The 19,575-nt window shown below is 54.6% G+C and overlaps 1 protein-coding gene across 2 annotated transcripts; it reads right to left on the reverse strand.

The window, feature by feature from the left end:
• Positions 1 to 1,005: 1,005 nt before the first annotated feature.
• PKDCC (protein kinase domain containing, cytoplasmic) lies at positions 1,006 to 17,626 on the reverse strand. Of its 2 annotated transcripts, none has more exons than XM_045447033.1 (7): positions 16,796 to 17,626; positions 12,420 to 12,542; positions 11,558 to 11,829; positions 10,825 to 10,904; positions 10,461 to 10,568; positions 8,706 to 8,879; positions 1,006 to 1,435 (listed from the first exon to the last, which is right to left on the reverse strand). In XM_045447033.1, the coding sequence occupies exons 1-7, from the start codon at positions 17,432 to 17,434 to the stop codon at positions 1,416 to 1,418; spliced, it is 1,416 nt and encodes a 471-aa protein (XP_045302989.1). In that variant the 5' UTR covers positions 17,435 to 17,626; the 3' UTR covers positions 1,006 to 1,415. The 2 variants fall into 2 exon arrangements, with proteins under 2 accessions (XP_045302989.1, XP_045302988.1); XM_045447032.1 differs by lacking the exon at positions 1,006 to 1,435 and adding an exon at positions 7,555 to 8,485 and having other exon boundaries at positions 16,796 to 17,625.
• Positions 17,627 to 19,575: the final 1,949 nt, after the last annotated feature.

Genomic DNA, 19,575 nt, shown 5'->3' on the forward strand with positions numbered 1-19,575 from the left:
CCAGTGTGGAAGCAGGTAGGACCCCTCCATGGTCAGCTGTGGTGCCAAGAGGAGCTCCCAGGAGTGAGAGGGAGGGGGAAGCAGAGGGAGTGGAGACAGAGCAGAAGAGGGGGCTACATCTTGGGTCAACCCTCTGAAGCCGGTAACTGGTGTTGGGGCAGCGGTATTGGAAGAAACAGCAATAAACACACTGACTGCTCGAGTCTGATCGACAAGCTGGAAACAGCCTGGGCCTGGCTGGCACCATCTGACAGCTGTGAGGGGCTCAGGGATGAAATCGGGCATCAAATCCACTCCTCACGGCACACTGAGTGTAAGCGACAGACGGAAAAACAGATTAATATTAAAAATGTCACCAGCTTTCACGGTTGGGCGAGAGAAACACTTCCAACTAGGGACAGATTTGCAAGACTTCATAATCCTGAGGACTAATATCCTTCATCACCCTCATCAAACAGCCAGAAGTGGTGCAGGGCTCACTGAAGAAGAAAGAGTGAGCGGGAGAACATGGGGAAGGTTGGGATGCCTAAATGCTCGGAAATCAGGCAGTTGGCTATAACTTCAGAAATGGGTTTTATGCTGGAGGTCACAAACTGGCTGCCAGCTGGCTGAATCCAGCTTGCAGACATGAACTAGGTGGCCCACAAATCTTTATTTTTGAGTTTGAACTAGAGGCCAAAATACACAAATCACGAGAATCACACACACACACACACACACACACACAAAACTCTGATTCTCTTGAAATACCTATGGGCTCAGGCCTGAGTTCTCCAGATGGCATCAGGCACCACAGGCCTCCTTCCTGCTGGCTTCTACAGTCATTTGTGATTCTAACTCCTGTATTAAGCCATCAAGTACTTTTTATGGATCAGGGGGTTAGCAGGGCTGACTTTCCAAAAGTCCAAGTTAAATGAAGCTTATATAACAAAATGGGAGAGAGATTTTGGTCTTCCTTTAGGTGACAAGATCGAGCTACTCCTTTAATTGATTGAAACAATCATCTAATCAAAATCATTTTTTATTAAACAACAACATGCAAGAGAAGTTTATTAAAAAAATGCTGTTTAGTTTGTCACCCTTACAAAATTTTTAGCTGTGTGTATTTCTTCCAGTCTTTTCACATGATTTTTTACACAGTTGCATACGTGGGTTAGCATCCCACTTTTCGCACTGAACATTGTAATGTACATATTTTATCACATTGCTATATAATCCTCATTTTTTGTTATTCTACATAATGTTTCAAGGAACATCTGCATGTATTTGGGTCTTTTTTTTTTTTTTGTATTTTGAAGTATTTGCTCAGAATATATTTTCAGAAGTAGCATGAGTGGATTATATAATAACTTGCATATTAAAGAGTTAACCTGTAAATTCCTATCCCCAAAGTACCCTGTATAAATCTCTTCATCTCAGCAAATTGTTGGAGAGGCTGTAGGAAAAAAAAAAAAGTCATTTCAGCATATGTGATAGGATTGTGGGTAATTTAAAAAAAAAAATTCAGCATGTGAAGTCCATTCCGGGAATAGCACTATCTTGAGACCCAAGTCAAATAGTACTAAATGTACTAAGCAGAGGCCTATGTTTAAAGAAGAAACTCATTTGCTCTTAATAACTGCAAAATTCCGCATAGCTCAATGAGGGAGTCAGAATACTCCACAGAGAGAGCATCAAAGTCTGGTTCAAAAAGATATGGGAGGCCAAGATACAAGACAAACTGTCTTTCCCCATTAAAGCATCTTTGTGCCCTAAGTACAATAGTCATTTCTTAGAACAAGGGCTGCTTTTAAAATTTTTTATTGATGGGAGAAAAAAAATGACTAAACAAGACCAGAGCATTTAAAGGTATTTTATACCCTATAAACAACCTAAAGAGGGGCGTAAACAAGGTGATATGTCATAAAATGAAATGTGATACAGATAATCTTACCACTATCTTCTGTATGGGTTCAGATGACTAACAGTGCCCGAAATCTCCAAGTAATGGAAAGGAAGCACACTGTGTATTTTATTTTCATTTTGCCTACACATCTTTCCCCAAATAAATGAGGGGATTGACGTTATGGGAGGAGAGGACAAAATGAGAGCCTTTTCTAGAGATGGACCTCCTTGCCGAAGAACCGAAGGGTGCCAGAGGGGCTTCTGGGAAATGGCCCACAAGTTTTGTTTCCACGCCGGGCATGTCGGCAGCACCTCTCAGGGCAGGATTACAGAGCACTTGAGCGAACTCCACCTCCTGTGGAAAGGCAGCCTGACTTTGGTGAGGAGAAGTCGTGCCTCCCTAATCTACTAGAGCTCTTTGAAGGGCCAAATAAGTGTATGGATAAGGAGGGAAACAGTAGACACACTCTATTTACACTTTTAAGGAGCTTCTGACAGGCTCCATACCAAAGCCTGTTGAGTCGCCATGGGAATGGGGGGAATGTCTGGTGACAATAGGGAACCGGCTTAGAGATAAGAAATACGGAGTAAGGATAAATAGGCCCTTCTTTGGATGGAAACGTGTTGACAGTGAGGCTCCTGGTGGGGAATTGAGGCTCCTGAGGGAGATGAGGTTAACTTGGCTCTTAGTGATTTGAGATGTGACCACCAGCCCTCTGCTTTCACAAGCGACATGTGGAAATTGGCTTCATTGCCCTGTAGTCACAGCTCGTATATTACCGTGGTGAATTTGTGACACTTCTAGTGATGTTTTGGTGACATCTCTAGTGACACTGTGGGCCCTGAAAGGCAGGGGCATGTCTGATATTTCAGTATTCACTATGATGATTAGCACTTAAGTATTCTGTGGCTTGAGCAGTTGAGAGAGGAGTGAGTGTACATTGAAATTGCCTGGCTTGCCACTGATGCTGAGCTCTTCCATGTGGGGAGATGTCAATCAAAAACTGTAAGCTGCAGGGAGACACGGGACACTCGTGCATAGTCTGATGTTCACCGTGGGCAAGGGTCGGTTGGGTAAAGCATTAAGTGAAAAATAATTCAAATTGCACTGTAACTGTTTTTACTCTAAATGGCACAGAGAGTCCATGTAAATGTGTGTTGAATTATACATCAGTTTAGAGAATAATAGTAAAAATTGTGCTTTTGAGGATGACAGATTTAAAGCTCTCAGTGACAGCCCAAGAAAGGGTTTTGGGTCACTACAATCCAGGGCTTCTTAACCTAGTTTTCATCATTGCCCTCTCCCTCACAAGTACTCTTGTGGATACTTAAAAAAAATTTTTTTAATGTTTATTTTTGAGAGAAAGACAAGAAGAGACAGAGCATGAGTGGGGGAGGGGCAGAGAGCGAGAGACGGAGACACAGAATCCAAAGCAGGCACCAGGCTCTGGCTGTCAGCACAGAGCCCGTTGTGAGGCTCGAACTCACAAACCGTGAGATCATGACCTAAGCTGAAGTCAGATGCTTAACCCACTGAGCCACCCAGGTGCTCCTCTTTATGGATACTTTTATCCGAATTGCACCACCCCCATGGGATTTTAATAGCATAGTGTATATCTGGGAGGGCCACCAGTCACTGGGATATCTGAGATTTTTTTTCATGTTCCAAGAGCCAAGTCTTGTCTCCTTGGGGATGATCACAGCCCTCAGGACAATGCATGCTCTAGAGGACTCCCTGACAATTACAGACCTCACACCAAGGTCCCTCTGGCTTCAGGTGGGTTTGACCGATGGAGAGCATCACAGGAGATGGGGATTTAGAGGGGGCGGGGAGGAGGGTAACAAGAGCGTACCTGGTCTTCTGGCTCCCTCCTTGTGAGGTCACCCTGCCTGGCCCTGTCCTTTGGTCACTTGACTCCTTCCAGGTTCTCCTCTGAGGTCTGGCAGCAGATTATACTCCCTTCCCTTGGGTAGAGTTGGTAACACCTCTACTGCTATTAGCCCCAGCTTACAGCCCTATCCCTTAGGGTTCCCCTGTACCCACACATTTGTCAATGTATCTTATGTTCAGTGTGTTCTCCATTTCCTGTTGGGACCCTGAATGATAGAGGGGGGAGGTCTTGTCACTACATCTCAGGAGAAACACTCTGGAGCTGAAAGGAGACCAGCAGAGGGTAGGTGAGTGATTGGGGGTGAGGGACTACATAGGATGGGGGGAGAAGGACAAGGGATCACAGTCTTAAAAAAGGAGGCTGAGATGGGTCTTGTTCTGATTTATGGAATGGGGTGGGAGAATGAAGTCCTTGTACATGGTCGTTAAGGATCCTTTAGAACTTAAGAGGTAATTTTCAGAAATATCGTGGTCTGTCCCCTTCACATAGATGGGACTTAGGTAGCACCTTCTCCACCTGATGGTGCAGTATTGGCCTGGATTCACAAAGAAGTGAACAGGGGAAATAAAAGTCCCTGTGACCGACAACAAAGGGGTCCTTAAAAAAGGTCAGGTTCTTTGGGGGCATCCTCACCCTTTGGGGATGAGACAGAGAGGCAGACCTGGTCTCCTTAAGTTGCCTTTTGGGTTTTCTGTCAAAGGCAGTCGTGGGTCTGGGAACCCTTCCCAGTGGAAGTGCAGGTCTGAGTGCATCAATGATCTGGGTTCAGGGGGACGCTGTGCTCCCCCGTGAGACAGAGGGTGGAGGGGAAAGAATACGGGCTTTCGGAGGCTTGCGTCCTGGGTCTTCATCTGGGCCACCACCCGTTTCAGAGTTGCCATGGGGATTAAATGAGAAAGCGCATATAAGGCCGCCTGGCCCTCTTCCTAGCGGACTGAATAGTCTCATGCTCTGAGCCTACCAAGTCTTTTGCTGGCTCTGCCCCTTGGAACAGAGAGCAACCAGGCTTTACATGCTTTGGGCTCCAGAAGCCAAAGAGTGAAAGCAAGAAGCCGTTGTCATGGATGGCGGGCGGGTGGGCACATTATCCTGAGGCCTCCTAATCCCATTTTCTGCTTTCATGTTAATCCTTTTCCTCCTGTCTGCCACACACTCAACTCCCAGGGCACTGACCCGGAGAGCCCGGCTCCACCTCCTCCAGGCGATGGCAGGGTTCCCTGTTGGGGGTGCTGGAGGTGGGGTGTGGGGAGAGTCTGGCTGTGCCCTGGTCCTCCCCTGTCCACCTGGATACTCTTCCAGGCCAGGTCATTGATGAATGCCGAGGGCTCAGCTCGCTCAGAGCAGTGACAGGTCAGTTAGTATTTCCTAAACACTTAACTGCTGACACTGGCTAAGACCCTCACTTGCATAATTTCATTCAGTCCCTAGAACACTCCTGTGAAGCAGATATTATTGACCTGAAATTTGTAGGTGAGGAGATGGGAGGCTCAGGGAGTTGTCACAGCCCAGATCACACAAAGAGCAAAACACAGGACTGGCCAACATTCCTCCAGAGCCTCTCGGGGGACCAGTGGCAACATGACCCCTCTCATGTTGCTTCCTACTTCCCCAGCCCTGGAAAGGACCCACCTCTGGCTTCCCTCCTCTGGGACTGCCACCTGCAGCTTTGGTTGGGTGAATGTATTTCTTCCGCGCATGAGGCCTGGGTATCTTTGGCCGCGCAGCGGAGTGGAAAGAACATAGACTTTGGGGAGAGGGGGTGTGGTTCTGGCTTCCACAGGAAGGGGACAAGATGTACCCAGGAACTGAACGTTTTCCAGGGAGACAGGTGGCTACATGTGAGTGGCCATCTGTGGGGGAGGGATGATTTTGCCTCAGGCTTTTTACTCCCTGTCCTCTTCCTTTCAGGGCACTCTATCACCTCTCCATTCCCAGCTGCAAATGCTCTTTTCTCTGCTCTGCAGGACTGAGCCTGGCCATTTTTGCCCCAGATATCTAGGTTCTGAGGCAAGGCTCGCTCACTGGGGAAGAAACAATCCACCATCCCCTCAGCTGCCTGTGCCCCACCCTTTCTAAAACAGTTTAATGTGCTCTGGACCTCCAACTGGAATGATAATCGTACCCTGCTGAGGATAGGCCCGCCCCTCTCCCCCAGCCACCTCCAGAAACTTCTAGAGTCTAGAAGGCAGTTCTCGGTTCATCTTCAGCCTGCTCTTTCTCACTGAGCCACACAGTTCCCTGTGGGCCTCTCTGCTGACTGTAATCAAGGTCTTTGCTTCTCTCTGGACTGCACGGAACCTGCAGATTTTCCTGTCCCAGCCCCATGACACCTGCTTGGTCCCAGCTTAGCGACGTGGTTCCTTCTGTCCTCAGAGCTCCATGCACTGGTTGGCAGCTGGAGAATAACAGAGAAAGTGTAAATCTAACACTGGATGGCAGGGGCAGGCTAGATGTGTTGTAGCACATGAGTTCCGTTGAGGAAAGGGGTGTGGAGACTGAGGAAAGCTGAGGTCCTTCGTGGAAGGGTAGGGCCTGAGGGCAGCAAGCATGGCTGGGACCTGTCTTGGTTGACAGATGGTGTGAGATACTGTGGTGGCTCTGACCCTCCCCGCAATCACCAAGTCCAGGTAGACAGAGGCAAGATGTGGCCCGTGTGGCTTAGGCATGGTGGTAGTGAGGTGCAACCCTGAGGGTCTGTGCAGCATCCACGGTTAGGATTCTAGAACTAACACAGACTCCTCAATCCCCTAAAACTATACAGGGATGTCTTGTACCTGAGAACTTACAACAATGGCATCTGTTGAAGAGAAATTGGGTTCTGAGTTAAAGTTTGGTCATTCTTTTCAAAACCCTCAAAGGTTTGTGGGCTTTGAAAATATTCTAGAAGCAGAACGGTGTGTAGGAGGGAAGGTGCAGGATTTCAAGTTAGAAAATACGTATCTCGGGGCGCCTGGGTGGCGCAGTCGGTTAAGCGTCCGACTTCAGCCAGGTCACGATCTCGCGGTCTGTGAGTTCGAGCCCCGCGTCAGGCTCTGGGCTGATGGCTCAGAGCCTGGAGCCTGTTTCTGATTCTGTGTCTCCCTCTCTCTCTGCCCCTCCCCCATTCATACTCTGTCTCTCTCTGTCCCAAAAATAAATAAACGTTGAAGAAAATACGTATCTCTGCTGGGCTCCCTGTGGCCTCTGTGTGATCTTGAACACTTAGGTCCTCATTTTCCCTCTGGGCTTCCACCGCTTGAGTCTTCCCCTCCTAGACCCTCTGGCCTAAAACCCAGGAAGAGGGGGCTAGTCTTTCCACAGACCTTCCTTTCTTCCCACTTTCCATATATTTCATGCTTGGGGAAAGGCTCTGAAAAAAAAATTGCCCATTAGCTTGCGGTGGGCGGTGGTGAGGATGATGAGGCCAAACCTTGTATGGGGCAAAGGTGACCTGACGGCAGGTTGCTTGGGAGTCCCGGGACGTGGCTGACATCACGCCATTAGGACATCAGTCCTCTGGCTAAAAGCTTTGCATGGAAGAAGCCGGTGTGTATTAAAGCGTGAACCTCCCTGTGGGAAGAAGTCCCTCATGTCTTTTGTCCAGACATGGATATGGAGGGCCAAGGAGGGAGGTGGGCACCATGGGAGAGGGACCTGAAAACACCTTTTGCCAACTGCAGTGTTTGCCACAAAGATTTCACTCCTCCAGAGGTCATCCCCCATGACCTCCTGCCCCCATTTCCCCCAAACAACAAAGACGTTAAGTGAGAATGAGTAAGTCAGCCCAAGAAACTGTGGCTTGGGAAGAATCCTTGCCAGGAAACGTCATTTATTAATTGACTGATTTTTTTCCTTTTTCTTTCTTTCTTTTTTTTTCTTTTTTTTACAAAAATAAACATTTTAACGAACAAGAAATACAAAAGCTTCTGGATATACAAACTCCAGGAGGGGGGAGAGGCTGGTTTTGGCTGCTTGGCGGCTTTCACTGAAAGCAAATGAGGCAGAAAGGCCCCGGCCCCACCCCCACCCCAGGTCCTGGCTCAAACCGCAACCTGCTCCTTGACCCCGTGTCTTGGCTCATACCATGTGTGTGCTCCTCTGTCCCCACCCCTGCACTGGCCTGCGGGTGCCCCCGGTTGAGGGGCCGGAGGCGGCCTCCCCAGGTACGGAGTTTCCCACATCCCAGAGCATCGCCATCCGGAGCTCGGCTGAGAGAACACCCCGTGACCGATTGTCCCCACGCAGCCCCTGCCAGATTGCGGCGGGCAGCAGCAGCAGCAGCAGCAGCAGCAGGGGCTCTGGCTACATTCTCACACCATGAACACAGTGATGGGGCTGCCCACAGAACTGTCCCAGCGAGGGGCAGAGGCCCCCGCGGGGACACCAGCCTGAGCCTCGCTGGCAGCCCAGAGGGTTGCAGAGCCGGTCAGCCCCCCGTGATTCCTGGCCTGGGGCCAGCAGTCCCATACCTAGACCGGTAAACTCACATTTTAACATTTGGCATTATTGCACGTTGTCCTGGTCGCCTCACTGGGGGGTGTCAGCCTCGTCTGCAGGGCTTTGCAGGTGACATATGAAAGTCACTCCCTCCCTCCACAGGCGAGCCCAGCTGGCGGGGCTGCTCTGCCGCCAGCTGGGCCCTCAGGTCAGCGAGGCCCTCACATATGTGGTCTTGTTGGGATCGGGGACCACGTGGCTCCATCCTGTCTTGAAAAATACCAGCTGCCGACCTGGGGGCAGAGGTGAGACGTAACAGGACTGTTTCTCTCCCTGGAGGCGGGGCCAGTCTCCCTAATGTGACTGCCCAGAGGACACATATACTTGTCCCTCATCATCTCGGCCTTCTCGTCTTCTCATCAAACCTGGCTTCTGATGGGGGACCGCTACCTGTCAGTTTCTTCCAGGGAGCTCCAGTCACCTCCCTCCGGGTGTCCTTTCCCACTGGCTCACCTGTCCAGGTGGTCTGGTTGGTGACCACAAAGGCCTGGCACTGGGCATGGCTCTCACACACATCCACGGCCTCAGCCACGTTGAACACTGAAAGGAGGCAGCTTCCGTGGTGGTAGGAGGGCCAGCAGCGGTAGTCTTCCTGGGGGATGGTGCTGCCTGGGAGGCGCTGGTACTCTGTGGGTTGGGGACAGAGCTCAGATGAGAACTCTGTGTCTCTAGGCATGAGGGCACTGGGGCCGCTTTATGAACAGGGCTAAGACTCATTTCCTAACGGAAAGCTGAAAGCTGAAATCTAGCCCTAGCGTGGAGATGATGAAGGCAGCTACCAGTGGGGGACTGGGCTGACCACCCAGTAAAGGCAAAGGTGAGATTCAGTTTCTGGGAGACACACAGCTCCCAAATCTAAGAGTGCACAGTGGGTTCAGACAGCACATGATGGTGGGCACATCGTGGGATAAACACACACAGAGCTGGAGATCAGGACATTTTAGACATTTAGAGCCGAGCTTCTCAAACTTCAGTGTGCCTGTGAATCTCCAGTGAATCTGGTTAAAGTGCAGATCCCGACTGAGAAGGTCTGGAGCGAGGCTTAGGATTGGGCACTTCTAACCAGCTTCTGGTGCTGCTGGTCTGCAGACGGCACTTTGGAGGAGTGAGAGTTTAGAGCACCCCTTGGTCCTACTTCCTCCTGGCTTTGGGCAGAGAGGTTAGGCAAGCTCCTGAGGGAGGGGACAGTTAGAGGTTTCTGAGCTTAAAGGGAATGCAAATGAACGTGGAACACAACAATGACAACTTCAGTGTCTGGGAGGGGGCTGGAGGAAAAATCTTCCCATTAGCGGAAAGAGCCCCCAAATGCTCTGAGAACTCCTCAATCAGGAAGCTGCTTAGTTGCAGGCCGCCTGTTCACCTGAGTCCTTTCTGCTGCTAGGGGAGTCTCAGCTCTGCACTGATAATGCAGAGGCCCTGGGCCTCTGGCCACCCCGCCCTCCTGCCTCCTTCTTCTCCCAGGGACTAGACCAAAGTCCAGGGCTGGCTGTGATTTATAGCCCCATAAACGGCGTCCTCAGGGACAGAGCCAGCCATTGTTCACCTCGTTAAACTTTATTTACAGGGCTAACGAGGGCTCCCCCACCCCTAAGACTGGCCAGAGCTCCTTGAATACAGAGGCTGCCCACTCCTGGCCCCCCTGCCAACCATGATAAACCCCAGGGCCTCAGCGGAGGGACTATAGCAGTGGCTAGAATTCTCCGCCCGGAATTCTTGGGCTTCTTGACTCGTTTTGCTAAGGAGCCCCAACCACCTCCAGCCACCTTTCTCACCCCCAGAAGGGTAGAGGAAGGAAAGAGAAGCAAACATATATTGTATTCCAGCTGTGTTATAGGAACCAGGTTAATTGCTTGCACACACTTCCCCTGGCATTTATTCCCCAGAAGTAGTTTGTGAGGCACGTAATAAACCCAATTCACAGATGAGCAAAGTGGGCTCGAGGTGTAGGTAATCTGCTCAAAGTCACACAGTCAGTACATAGTGGGGTCTGGAGCCACCCGGAGAAGGGGTATCAGGGTCCACCTCCCCAGGTCAAGGCAGAATGACCACTCAGCCAGAGAGGACACCTCCAAGTAAAGCCTAAACAGTCAGTGGTCTCCCCAAGTGTGCCTTAGAAGGATGAGCCGCTTAGCCCAGTGAGGGCGACCACTCACCCTCCCACCTGTTCCCCACCTCCCAAGCCCCTGGAGCCCTGTTGGAGCCACTCACCCGCTCTGCCGCCGGCCGTGGCATTCTGCAGGTACTGCCCGCTCTGGTACAGGTGTAGCACTTTCTCCAGCTGGGCCAGAGTCTCGTCTACTCCCCAGGTGAGCTCTCCTGCAGAGTGCAGTGTGGCTATGAGAGGGTACATGGGCTTCCACTCCTCCCTGAGGTGGCAACCAGCTGCCTTTCCCTCTCTCCCTCTGAAGCCTGGGCCCACATGACCAGCGTACTGGGAAGGGGGTTTGATACAGAATGCCACTTTGGGAAACGATGGTTTCTGGACTATGTGCTGTCCTGGGTCATTCTGGTCTCCATGCCTGCTGGGGGAGGGGCAGGGTGATGGGACGCGGAAGGGCCCTGGAGAGCTCACCTGTGGCATTGACAATGCTGTCCAGCAGAGGTCGTAGTGAGGGTGGGGCACTGTGGGGCAGGAGGTATGTGAAGAAAAACCTGGGACGGAGAGAAACAAGGGGCTCAGTGGTCCAGCCTTGGAGGACGCATCTTTCCTCTGCCCCAACTTGGGACAGAACCCTAATCGGGCCGGGGAGCCTGATCCCTCAGGCCTAGGCATAACCCCAGAGTGTACCAAGGAGTCTGCTCGGACTCAGGGTAGGGATCTGGGCATGTGCTGAGGCCAAAATTTGACTTTACGTGAAACTGAAAGCTGAGGTCTGTTTCCCTCATCCATCCCCAGGACTTCCCCACCACCCAGTCCCATCTTACCCCGTGAGCTGATCGCTGTCAGAGCAGCCCCATAGCTGGGGCCCAGTGAGGAGCTTCCAGAGGTGAAGGACCAGGGGAGAAAGGGGGAACATCGATCCCACCAGCCCTAGACTCCACTGTGACACTATTTTAAGAAGTCTCCAGCTGCCACCCCCCAACCCAGATTCTCCTTGGAGCTATTTTTAGCATCATCATCAGGAGCCTGAATGTTCCCTTCTTGAGTGGGTGGAAGACTTTCCCCGCTGCTGCTGCTCTGTTGGTCAAGGCCGAGCCTCCCTGCCCTGGCTGGCCTCCTGGAGCCCACGCTGGCTCTCCCCTCGCCACGCCCTCCAGGGCCCACTCTCCCTCCCTGGCCTTCCTGAGTGGGAAGTGGAGGTCACCTGTAGGCATTGTAGAGGTTGCGCTTCTCATTCATGCCCTCGCACCAGCCCTGGGCTGAGCAGGGCAGGGTGAAGTTCCTGGCTGGAAACTCCAGTATGCAGTCTGTGCTGCTTGTACATGGTGTCTCCTCCACACGTGCGTCGTCCAGATCCGTTACCTTCAGCTCCCCATCCACCAGCACAAACTGTCGGGGGCGGAAGTCCAGCAGAGTGACGGAGCCCAGCGGGGAGTGGGCCAGGTGGTGGAGGAGGCGGCCCAGGCTCAGGCAGATCTGAGAGGTAGACACAAGGCTGCTCACCATGTCTCTCCTGGGAAAGCGCCTGGGGGGCTCCAGGGCTCACCCCTTTGGGGTTCTGGACTTAGCTTGGGGTGGAGGGGTTGGCTTTTCTCTTAAAGGCCCCAGTGCTTACTAAGGGCTGAGGGTCAGGGCCCTAACAGAGCAAGCCAGTGATTTTTCTATTAATCCAGGCTGGCCTGACCCTGACCATGGGCGGCACATAAGCTTGTGGGTAACGGATCTCCTCCCTGAAGCTGCATCTTGAATGTGGTTTTAGTTCAGTGTGTGGAAACAGAGGGAGGGTCAAGCTGACCTTAAGGTCTTTTCTAGTCCTTTGCAGCCAGGCTATGTGTGTGTGTGTGTGTGTGTGTGTGTGTGTGTGTAAGGGGGCAGGAGCACAAAAACGTCAGGATCCTCTAGGTCTTGCTTCTTTTTTTAACCCTTTGGCTGATGGCCGAGTCAGCTTTGCTCCAACTTTCCCTCCTTTTAGATGGAGGAGGAGTCAAGCTGCTCTGGAGGGCTGGCCTTCTAAGGGAAAACCATCCCAGCGAGGAACCCAGGGCCCGGCCCTCCTCCCTGCTTACTCGGAAACGGTCCTCCCAGGAAGTCTGCAGCAGCTGGATCATCTCCACAGGGGCACCCAGCTCCGTGATGGTAGTCAGGGTGTCTGGGATGTCCTCGCTGTCCTGGTAGCAGTAGCCATAGAGCTAGGGGAGGTCCAGGGCAGGTCATTAGGTCACAGGGTCGGGGTGGGGACAGAGAAGGGCTGGGCTGTCAGATGCCCCCTCCCTGTGCACTACCGACCCCCTACCCCCATCCCTAGGCTGTTGTTGCAGCTCAGGCCAGAAGAGACCAGCATCGACAGCATTGCCTGAGAAGCCTGCCCTCTGTCCCTGCAGCCAGAGTTCCTGCTGATTACATCAGCCTCTTACCTCCCGCCTGCCAGGTAAATGGGCAGGTCTGGACACCATGTGTCAACCATGTGCCAGGCACTGTGCTAAATGTTTTACATGCGTAACTCGATTCTTATAATAACTTTACACAGACATAGTAGGTACTATTATTAGTCTCCAATTTACAGGTGAGGAAACCAACTCAGAGAGGTTAAGTTCCTTGCATAACATCACACAGCTGATAAATGCAGGAGCTAGGATTCAAATTTACGTCACTCGAATTCTAAGAATATCATCCGTTAATCAACAAGCCAGCAAATTGGTATTATACCTCTGCCTCTGCTCCAATCCTTCTCTATTCTTTATCATTTCTACTTGGGGGCAGCTTCATTCTTTTCTCAGCTCTGGTCTTGTGGGAGGTAAAACAAGCTCCCTCGGGATTGGGAACAAGCAGTAGGTAAGAACAAAGTGTCCAAGGGCCACATCCTTGGCGTGTTTTTCATATGTTGGTGGTGAGGGGGAGGCGGTGGTCACACCCACCAATGGGAAGAGTAGTAAGGGAAGGTTTCTGGGGAAGATCAGTTCTTTGGGGGCATGCTCACAAGGGCCTGCCCACTCCGTAGGGCCTGAGGCTGGGCTTGGTACAGCTCAGCTCAGGGACTTGTGGGAAGCACAGCCTGACTTTGTCATTAACACCTAAACCAGCATCCACAGAGAGCCCTGCTTCCTTCAGCCTCTGCCACCACACTGCACATCAGTTAGGGGTCAGCTGCTGCTCAAAACAACCAGCACCCTGTGGGGTAGGAACACAAAGGCCGAGTTGTCCAGGCCGCAGCAGGCAGAGGGGAGAGCTGCACAATGTGGGGATTGAGGGGGGAGTGCGGCACAGGGGGATCCAAGCACGGGCTAGATGTCCCTACATACCATACCATCACCCTTCTCACCATCATTCACACCCCGCCCAGATCTACTCCAGGCCCTCACATGCCCCCTTCGGTCCCAGGAGTGCCCTTTCAGCACCCCCTTCCTGAAGCCAGTGGCCCCAGTCCTGCTGGCATGAGAGAGAAGGCACGACTCAGCGTCCGCCATTAGCTCACCAGGGTGGTGAACTGGGGGATCAGGGGACAGTCCCAGGCACCCTCTTCTTCCCTCTCTGTCTGCTCCCCCACCTCGCAGCAGCCCAGGGAGGCCCCAGATCCTGGTGGGGCGGGGTGGGGGGAGGAAGGTAAGGGGAGCAGCCCTGGGGCCTGGTTCTCATTTTCTTGCCCAGAGTCTGAGCCTTTGTGGGAAACTTCTGAAGGGTATTAAACACCCGGAGGTCGTTAAATGCGCTGTTAACGAGGTATTAATCAACACCCCTCAGGAAAAAATAAAAAGACACCATTAACCCCCCCCAGGAAGCGTGAGGCTGAGCATTTCAGGCACATCTTTTGTTCGTTTGGGAGAAGAAATATACCCTAGCAGGGCCAGATTCTGGGCCCAAGAACGCCTGGGGCCCCATCTGAGGCCTGAGCTCCTGGGACTACGGGAGTTTGGGGGGAGGGAAGACCCTTGCGCCCTTTGACCCTGGGCTATAGAGGCATCTATCACGTGAGGAGTGTGTGTGTGTGTGTGTGTGTGTGTGTGTGTGTGTGTGTGTCAAGGGTGACAGAAGAAAGAGAGAGCTCACCCAGGCAGTCCCCAGAGACCAGAGAGAGTGCTGGGAGGTGCACGTGGGACATGTTACCTGGCCATTTTCTATTAGAACCCACAGAACCAACTTTGGGGTTGCCAGAGAGGGGGAAGGGGCTTCGGGTGGCCTGGGGGAGCCGGAATTGTCAGAAACATTCTTTGGCTCCTCCCCAGGGCATCTATCAAACGATTTTGAAATTTTAAATGATTAAGAGGTATTAAAACATTATTTCTAGTTCCCTGCGCACCCTCACTGAAGCCTCCTGAGCAAGAAGACCCCGCAGCAGGCTTCCCTGGCACCAGAGGTAACACGCTGCTGAGGAAGCCAGAAGGAGCCTGGCTGGGGGTCGGGGGGATCAATGGAAATCACTCCCAAAGCAGTTCCTAAACTCACACCAAAGAAGCCTTTCCTTGCTGGAATGGCAGCTTTTTACCTTTCCCCAGATGGAAAGGATTGGGACCCTTCCCACCATATAACTCTTATGCCCCAGGGTGACTAACACCAGTCTCTGACCCTGGAAAAGTCACACAGCCAACCTCAGACAGCCCAGTCTTGGTCTAGTGAGGGGATGGGTGAAGACTATTCGGCTGTTTCATATAATTTCATTTTGACGCCTTCGGAATTGGGCAGGGGGCCTGACACTAAGCTGAGGAGCACTCTGTGATGTGCGGGGGCAGTTGGCTAGATGCTGGTCAGGAAGCTTGGCTGGGGTTAGTGAGGGAGGGAGAAATTCCGTAAGAGACAGGGAAGCGCAGTAAACCTCAAACCTGTCCTAAGGGAGGGGCGTCTTGAGCCAATTAACTAACACTTAATGTCCTGCTTCTCCACTGCTTCAGAATCAGACTGACACCCCAGGGTTGCCAAAAAGTTCCCAAGAGCCCCTGGGAAGCGAAGAGAACAAGATCCTCCCAGTTAGAACGGCCACGTAACCAGCCGCTTGCTCCCCGGAGCTCCAGGCACAGTGTCAGCTGTGCAACCAGGCATAACTACCCACAACTGTTGGCTCTGCCTGACCTCCTGCAGCCGGTTCAGGGCCTAGGACCTGGTCACAAGTGTCTGACCAGAGTTCGGGTAGCCTGAGGAGACCTGGAGCCAGCGGGAATATAAATAGCTCTCTGGCCTCTCTCTCTCATTCTGGAATACCCACCCAGGCCTGGGGTCCATCTCCCTCCTCGCCAAAGGAGGGAAGGACTCCTGGATTTCTGGTCAGTTCTGCTGGGTGCAGAAAGGTTAATCTGAGTGGGCTAGGAGGTGGAAGGTGTGGGCAAGGTTCCTCTGCTGGGGAGTCTGCACACACCCTCTGTTCCGCGGGCCAAGACCAGTCAGGGATTCCCCTCTCAGTCTGCTCAGACATGTGCAAAGGGAACAGTTTGTCTAATCCTAGGGCCGACTCAAGGACATAGAGCTGGGGGAGAGGAGGAAGTGGGTGCGTTAGGGCAGTGCTGGGACTGTGAGAGGCCCATGCTCTTAGTCTCGGCTGGAGGGGACAAGGGGTGGGGGTGTCTCATCTTTCCCCTCTGTCCCCCAGGGAACAGGAGGGACAGAGTCCCATTTAGCAGGAACCTGGGCATCTGGCTTTTTCAGTCTTCCAGCTACTGACCACATCTACTCTGATAATGTGACCCTGAGACCCTCAGGCCTGTAGTTTGTCCCCTGAGCACTGAGCTAAGACCCTAAGGCTTCCTCAAGGATTCAAGGGCTGACTTTAAGGCCTGGAGAATGGCAGGGTCACTTCTGGGAAGGGCTCTGCATTTTCTGGCCTACTACCCAATTCCCTCCAGTCCTTCTAGTGGCTTCTGGGTGGGGTAAGGGGTGGGGATAGTCTCTGGGAATCAAGCCTGACACAGGGTCTCTTTCTAGCCATTCCCAAACCCATTGCGGTCCCGTCCCATTTTCAAAGCCAGACAAGTCACTGGAAGTTGAGAGAAGAGGGGTTCAGATTCCATCAGGAAAGGGGGCCCTATCATTGCAGTTGGAATCCTGACTCAGGGATGACCTCTGCTCTGTGTCTTGGCTTGCAGTCATTTCCCTGGCACTCAATGCCCTAGCTCCAGCCCGAAGCAGGGTCCTAAGTCCTAACAGACCGGCACCCCTACCTCTAGTTTTGGGACCCTCTGTCCTGGCCTCTGTTTTCAAAGGATATGGTGTGGAAGCTGAGAGACCCAGGAGTCCCTCCTTAAAGAGACACCCACTCAGGAGTGAGAGGCAGGGTAGTGTGGTGGCAAGTAGCCACGGGGGGGGGGGGGGTTGTGCCCCCAGCTTAACGTGGACACAGTCACTGGGGCTCCGTTTCTTTACCTAGAAGACCAAGGGTTATCTTCCAGCCAGAGTGACCGGGCTTGGGCACGTCCAGCCAGCACCCTCACCCCCTGACCACCCCCCCCCCGCGTCGTACCTGCAGCACGTTGGGGTGCCGCAGCCGCTCCAGCAGCACCATCTCCTTGAGCAGCTTGTGGGCCGCCAGCCGATAGCAGCCCCTCCGTGCCCCGAACTCGCGCACGCAGCTGCCCAAATCGTGGCCGCTGAAGTCCACCGCCTTGAGCGCCACCGCGGCGCCGCCGGGCAGGCGGACCCGGTACACGGCCTTGGTGTAGCCTGAGCCCACGTACTGTGCGCCGGACACGTTGCGGAGCGCGGCGCAGCCCAGGCGCGGGCCCGAGCCGGAGGAGCCCGGGCCGGGAGCCGGGGGCCAGCCCGGGGCGCCGTCGGGCAGGGGCCGGGCCCGCGGGGGCCGGGGACGCTGCAGGCCCGGCCCGCCCGGAGCCAGGTCCATCAGGCGCCGCCGCTCCGGCCGGCCGGCCCCGGGCCCCGGGCCCCCGCGGGAATAGCGCTGCACCTCCTCGTAGCGCGCTCGGATCTGCCGGGCCAGTTCCCCGCGGCCCCCGCGACGGCCCGGGCCCGGGGCTGGCGACGGCCCGGGGGACTGGCCTGGCCGCGGAGGCTCCGACCCCGGTGCGAAGAGCACGTTGAGGACGGAGCCCAGCAGGAAGGAGGCGCAGAAACCCGCGGCTACCGCCGCCCGCCGGCGCCGCATCGCTCCCCTCCCCCCCGGCCGGCCGGCCCCGCGCGGCTCCCCGGCCCTGGCCCCGGCCCCGGGAGGCTCAGGCTCCGAGGCGGCTCCGCTCTGCGTCCCGCCGGCCCCCTGCCCAGTCCGCGCGCATGGCCCCGGCGGCCCCGACCCCGGCCCCTCGCGGGCCGCACATCGGCCTGACACTTGCCTCCCTCCCGCCCTGCCCCCGCCGCTTATAAGGCCCGGAGCCGCCCCCGCCCCCGCCCCCTCCGCCTCCGCCTCCCAGCTCCCGGCCCGAGCCCGTCCTCGGCGCCGCCCCCTCCGGCCGCCCGGCCCGGCCTTCCCCGCTGACTGACAGCGGGACCTCCTCCCGCGGCCGTCCGGGCCTGGGAAGCGGCGCGGAGGCGGCTCCGGCCCTGCCCAGCCCGCGGGCCCCCGAGCTCGGGCCGCGAGAGGGGGAGGGGGCAGCGGCGGCCCCGCGACGCGCGGGAGCTCCGGGCCCCGCGCAAGGGCGGATAACGGGGCCGGGCTGCCGGATAACGGGACCGGGAGGCGGATAACGGAGCTGGCGGGGTGGGGGAGAAGATAAAGGGGTGAAGCCGGAGGGTAATGGGCTGGGCGGTGGGGGGGGGGCGGGTGGCGAGCAGCTGGCTCTGGGGTGGTGGGGGTCCGCGTGGTTTCAGAGCTCCCTCCCGGGACCCAGGGCCTCCCGCGGGTGGGGCTGGGGATGGCGGCTCCTCGGCTAATCTCGGATCTCTGGGCGAAGGGGGTGGGGGTGTGGAGAGGTGGACGCAGAGAGGCTGGCACCTGCGAGTCTGCGTGGGACGGGAACTCTGGGATCAGAGGAACAATCGTGAGATGTTCGAAGATGCCCTACTCAACCTCCACCCCTAAGTCTGGTTTCTCATTTTCCTCGTCCCTGCAGCCCCCAATCGAAACCCTCTCCCCGGGATCCCCGCAGTCAGACACGGTCATCAGCGGATCCAGAACCATATGCATGCTAGTAGCTTGTGCAAAGAATGCGTTTGTACCCACGGACGTGCGTGTTCCAGGCTGTCTGTGGACTGTGTGCACTGGTGTCTCTGAAGGGGCCACTGTGTCCGGGGAAAGGAAAGGAGTGTGTGCTCTGTGTGTAGGTTGGTGCTGACTCTGCCAGAACTTCTGGTCCCTCCTCCTCCCTCCCTGATTGCATCATTAGTGCTAATTGAGGGGCTTTCACACGCCAGTGCATTAGCTGTTTGGAGTGAGCTCCCCCCTCCTGGGAGAGATAAGCCGCTGCCCCTCCCCATCCCAGCCCTCCACATCCCCACAGCCCTGGAACTGTCCACCCAGAACCTCTCACCTTCCTGGGCACCTTCCTGCCTCCCTCTGGTTCTGGACTGGTTAATCTCTTTCTTCCCTGGCAGTGTCAGAAATTGGCTGGAGAGGAGTCAGGGAGGTGTCAGAAGGACACCTCTCTGAGGGGGTGTCCAGGAGGGGAGATTTTCCTGCAGGGGGGCTGAAGAGGTCTGACATTCCTACAGAATGCAGTCACTGTGATGAGAGAGGGACAGAAATCTCTGCCTGATTCTTTTGGACTTGGAAGGGCAGAGGAGAGGACTGAGTCTTTGATCTCCAGCCTGTGATCCCACTGAGGTAGGGGCATCTATCCCTGACTCCTGGGGGTCCCCCGAGTCTCGAAAGTGGGGGCCCAGTCTAACTTAGCAAGCATGGGAAAGGCAGAGTGAGAACAGCCACGATTCTCCTGAGAACTTTGGGTTTGGTGAGTTCCGTCTGGTCCTGTTTAGCTGCTCTGATCTGCCCTGTGCTGGCCCACGGCTGCTGGGTGTGGGGGGAACACTCTGCGCAGATGCCCTCCCCAGCCCTCACACCAGATGTCTTTGTTCTAATTAACTGTGCTGGGAAAACCAACCTGGGTTTGTAAACAGAGCTACTGGCTAAAGTCAACAGGGAGCAGCAGCAAACAGCAAACATTCTCCTCACACAGCCTCAATCCAACCCAGCACCCCCCCTGGGGAAGAGGAGAGGCTTGCAGATCATGAGGCCCCCTAGCCCACTGCTGAGTCAGGGAAAGCTTATCTGCCTCGGTGACCCCAATATGGCCGTTCCCTTCCCGGTTCCAGGGGTTCCTCTGCTGGTGAGGACTGGGGATTCTGGGAGGAAAC

This window comes from Leopardus geoffroyi, chromosome A3, assembly GCF_018350155.1.
Source record: "Leopardus geoffroyi isolate Oge1 chromosome A3, O.geoffroyi_Oge1_pat1.0, whole genome shotgun sequence".
NCBI lineage: Eukaryota > Metazoa > Chordata > Mammalia > Carnivora > Felidae > Leopardus > Leopardus geoffroyi.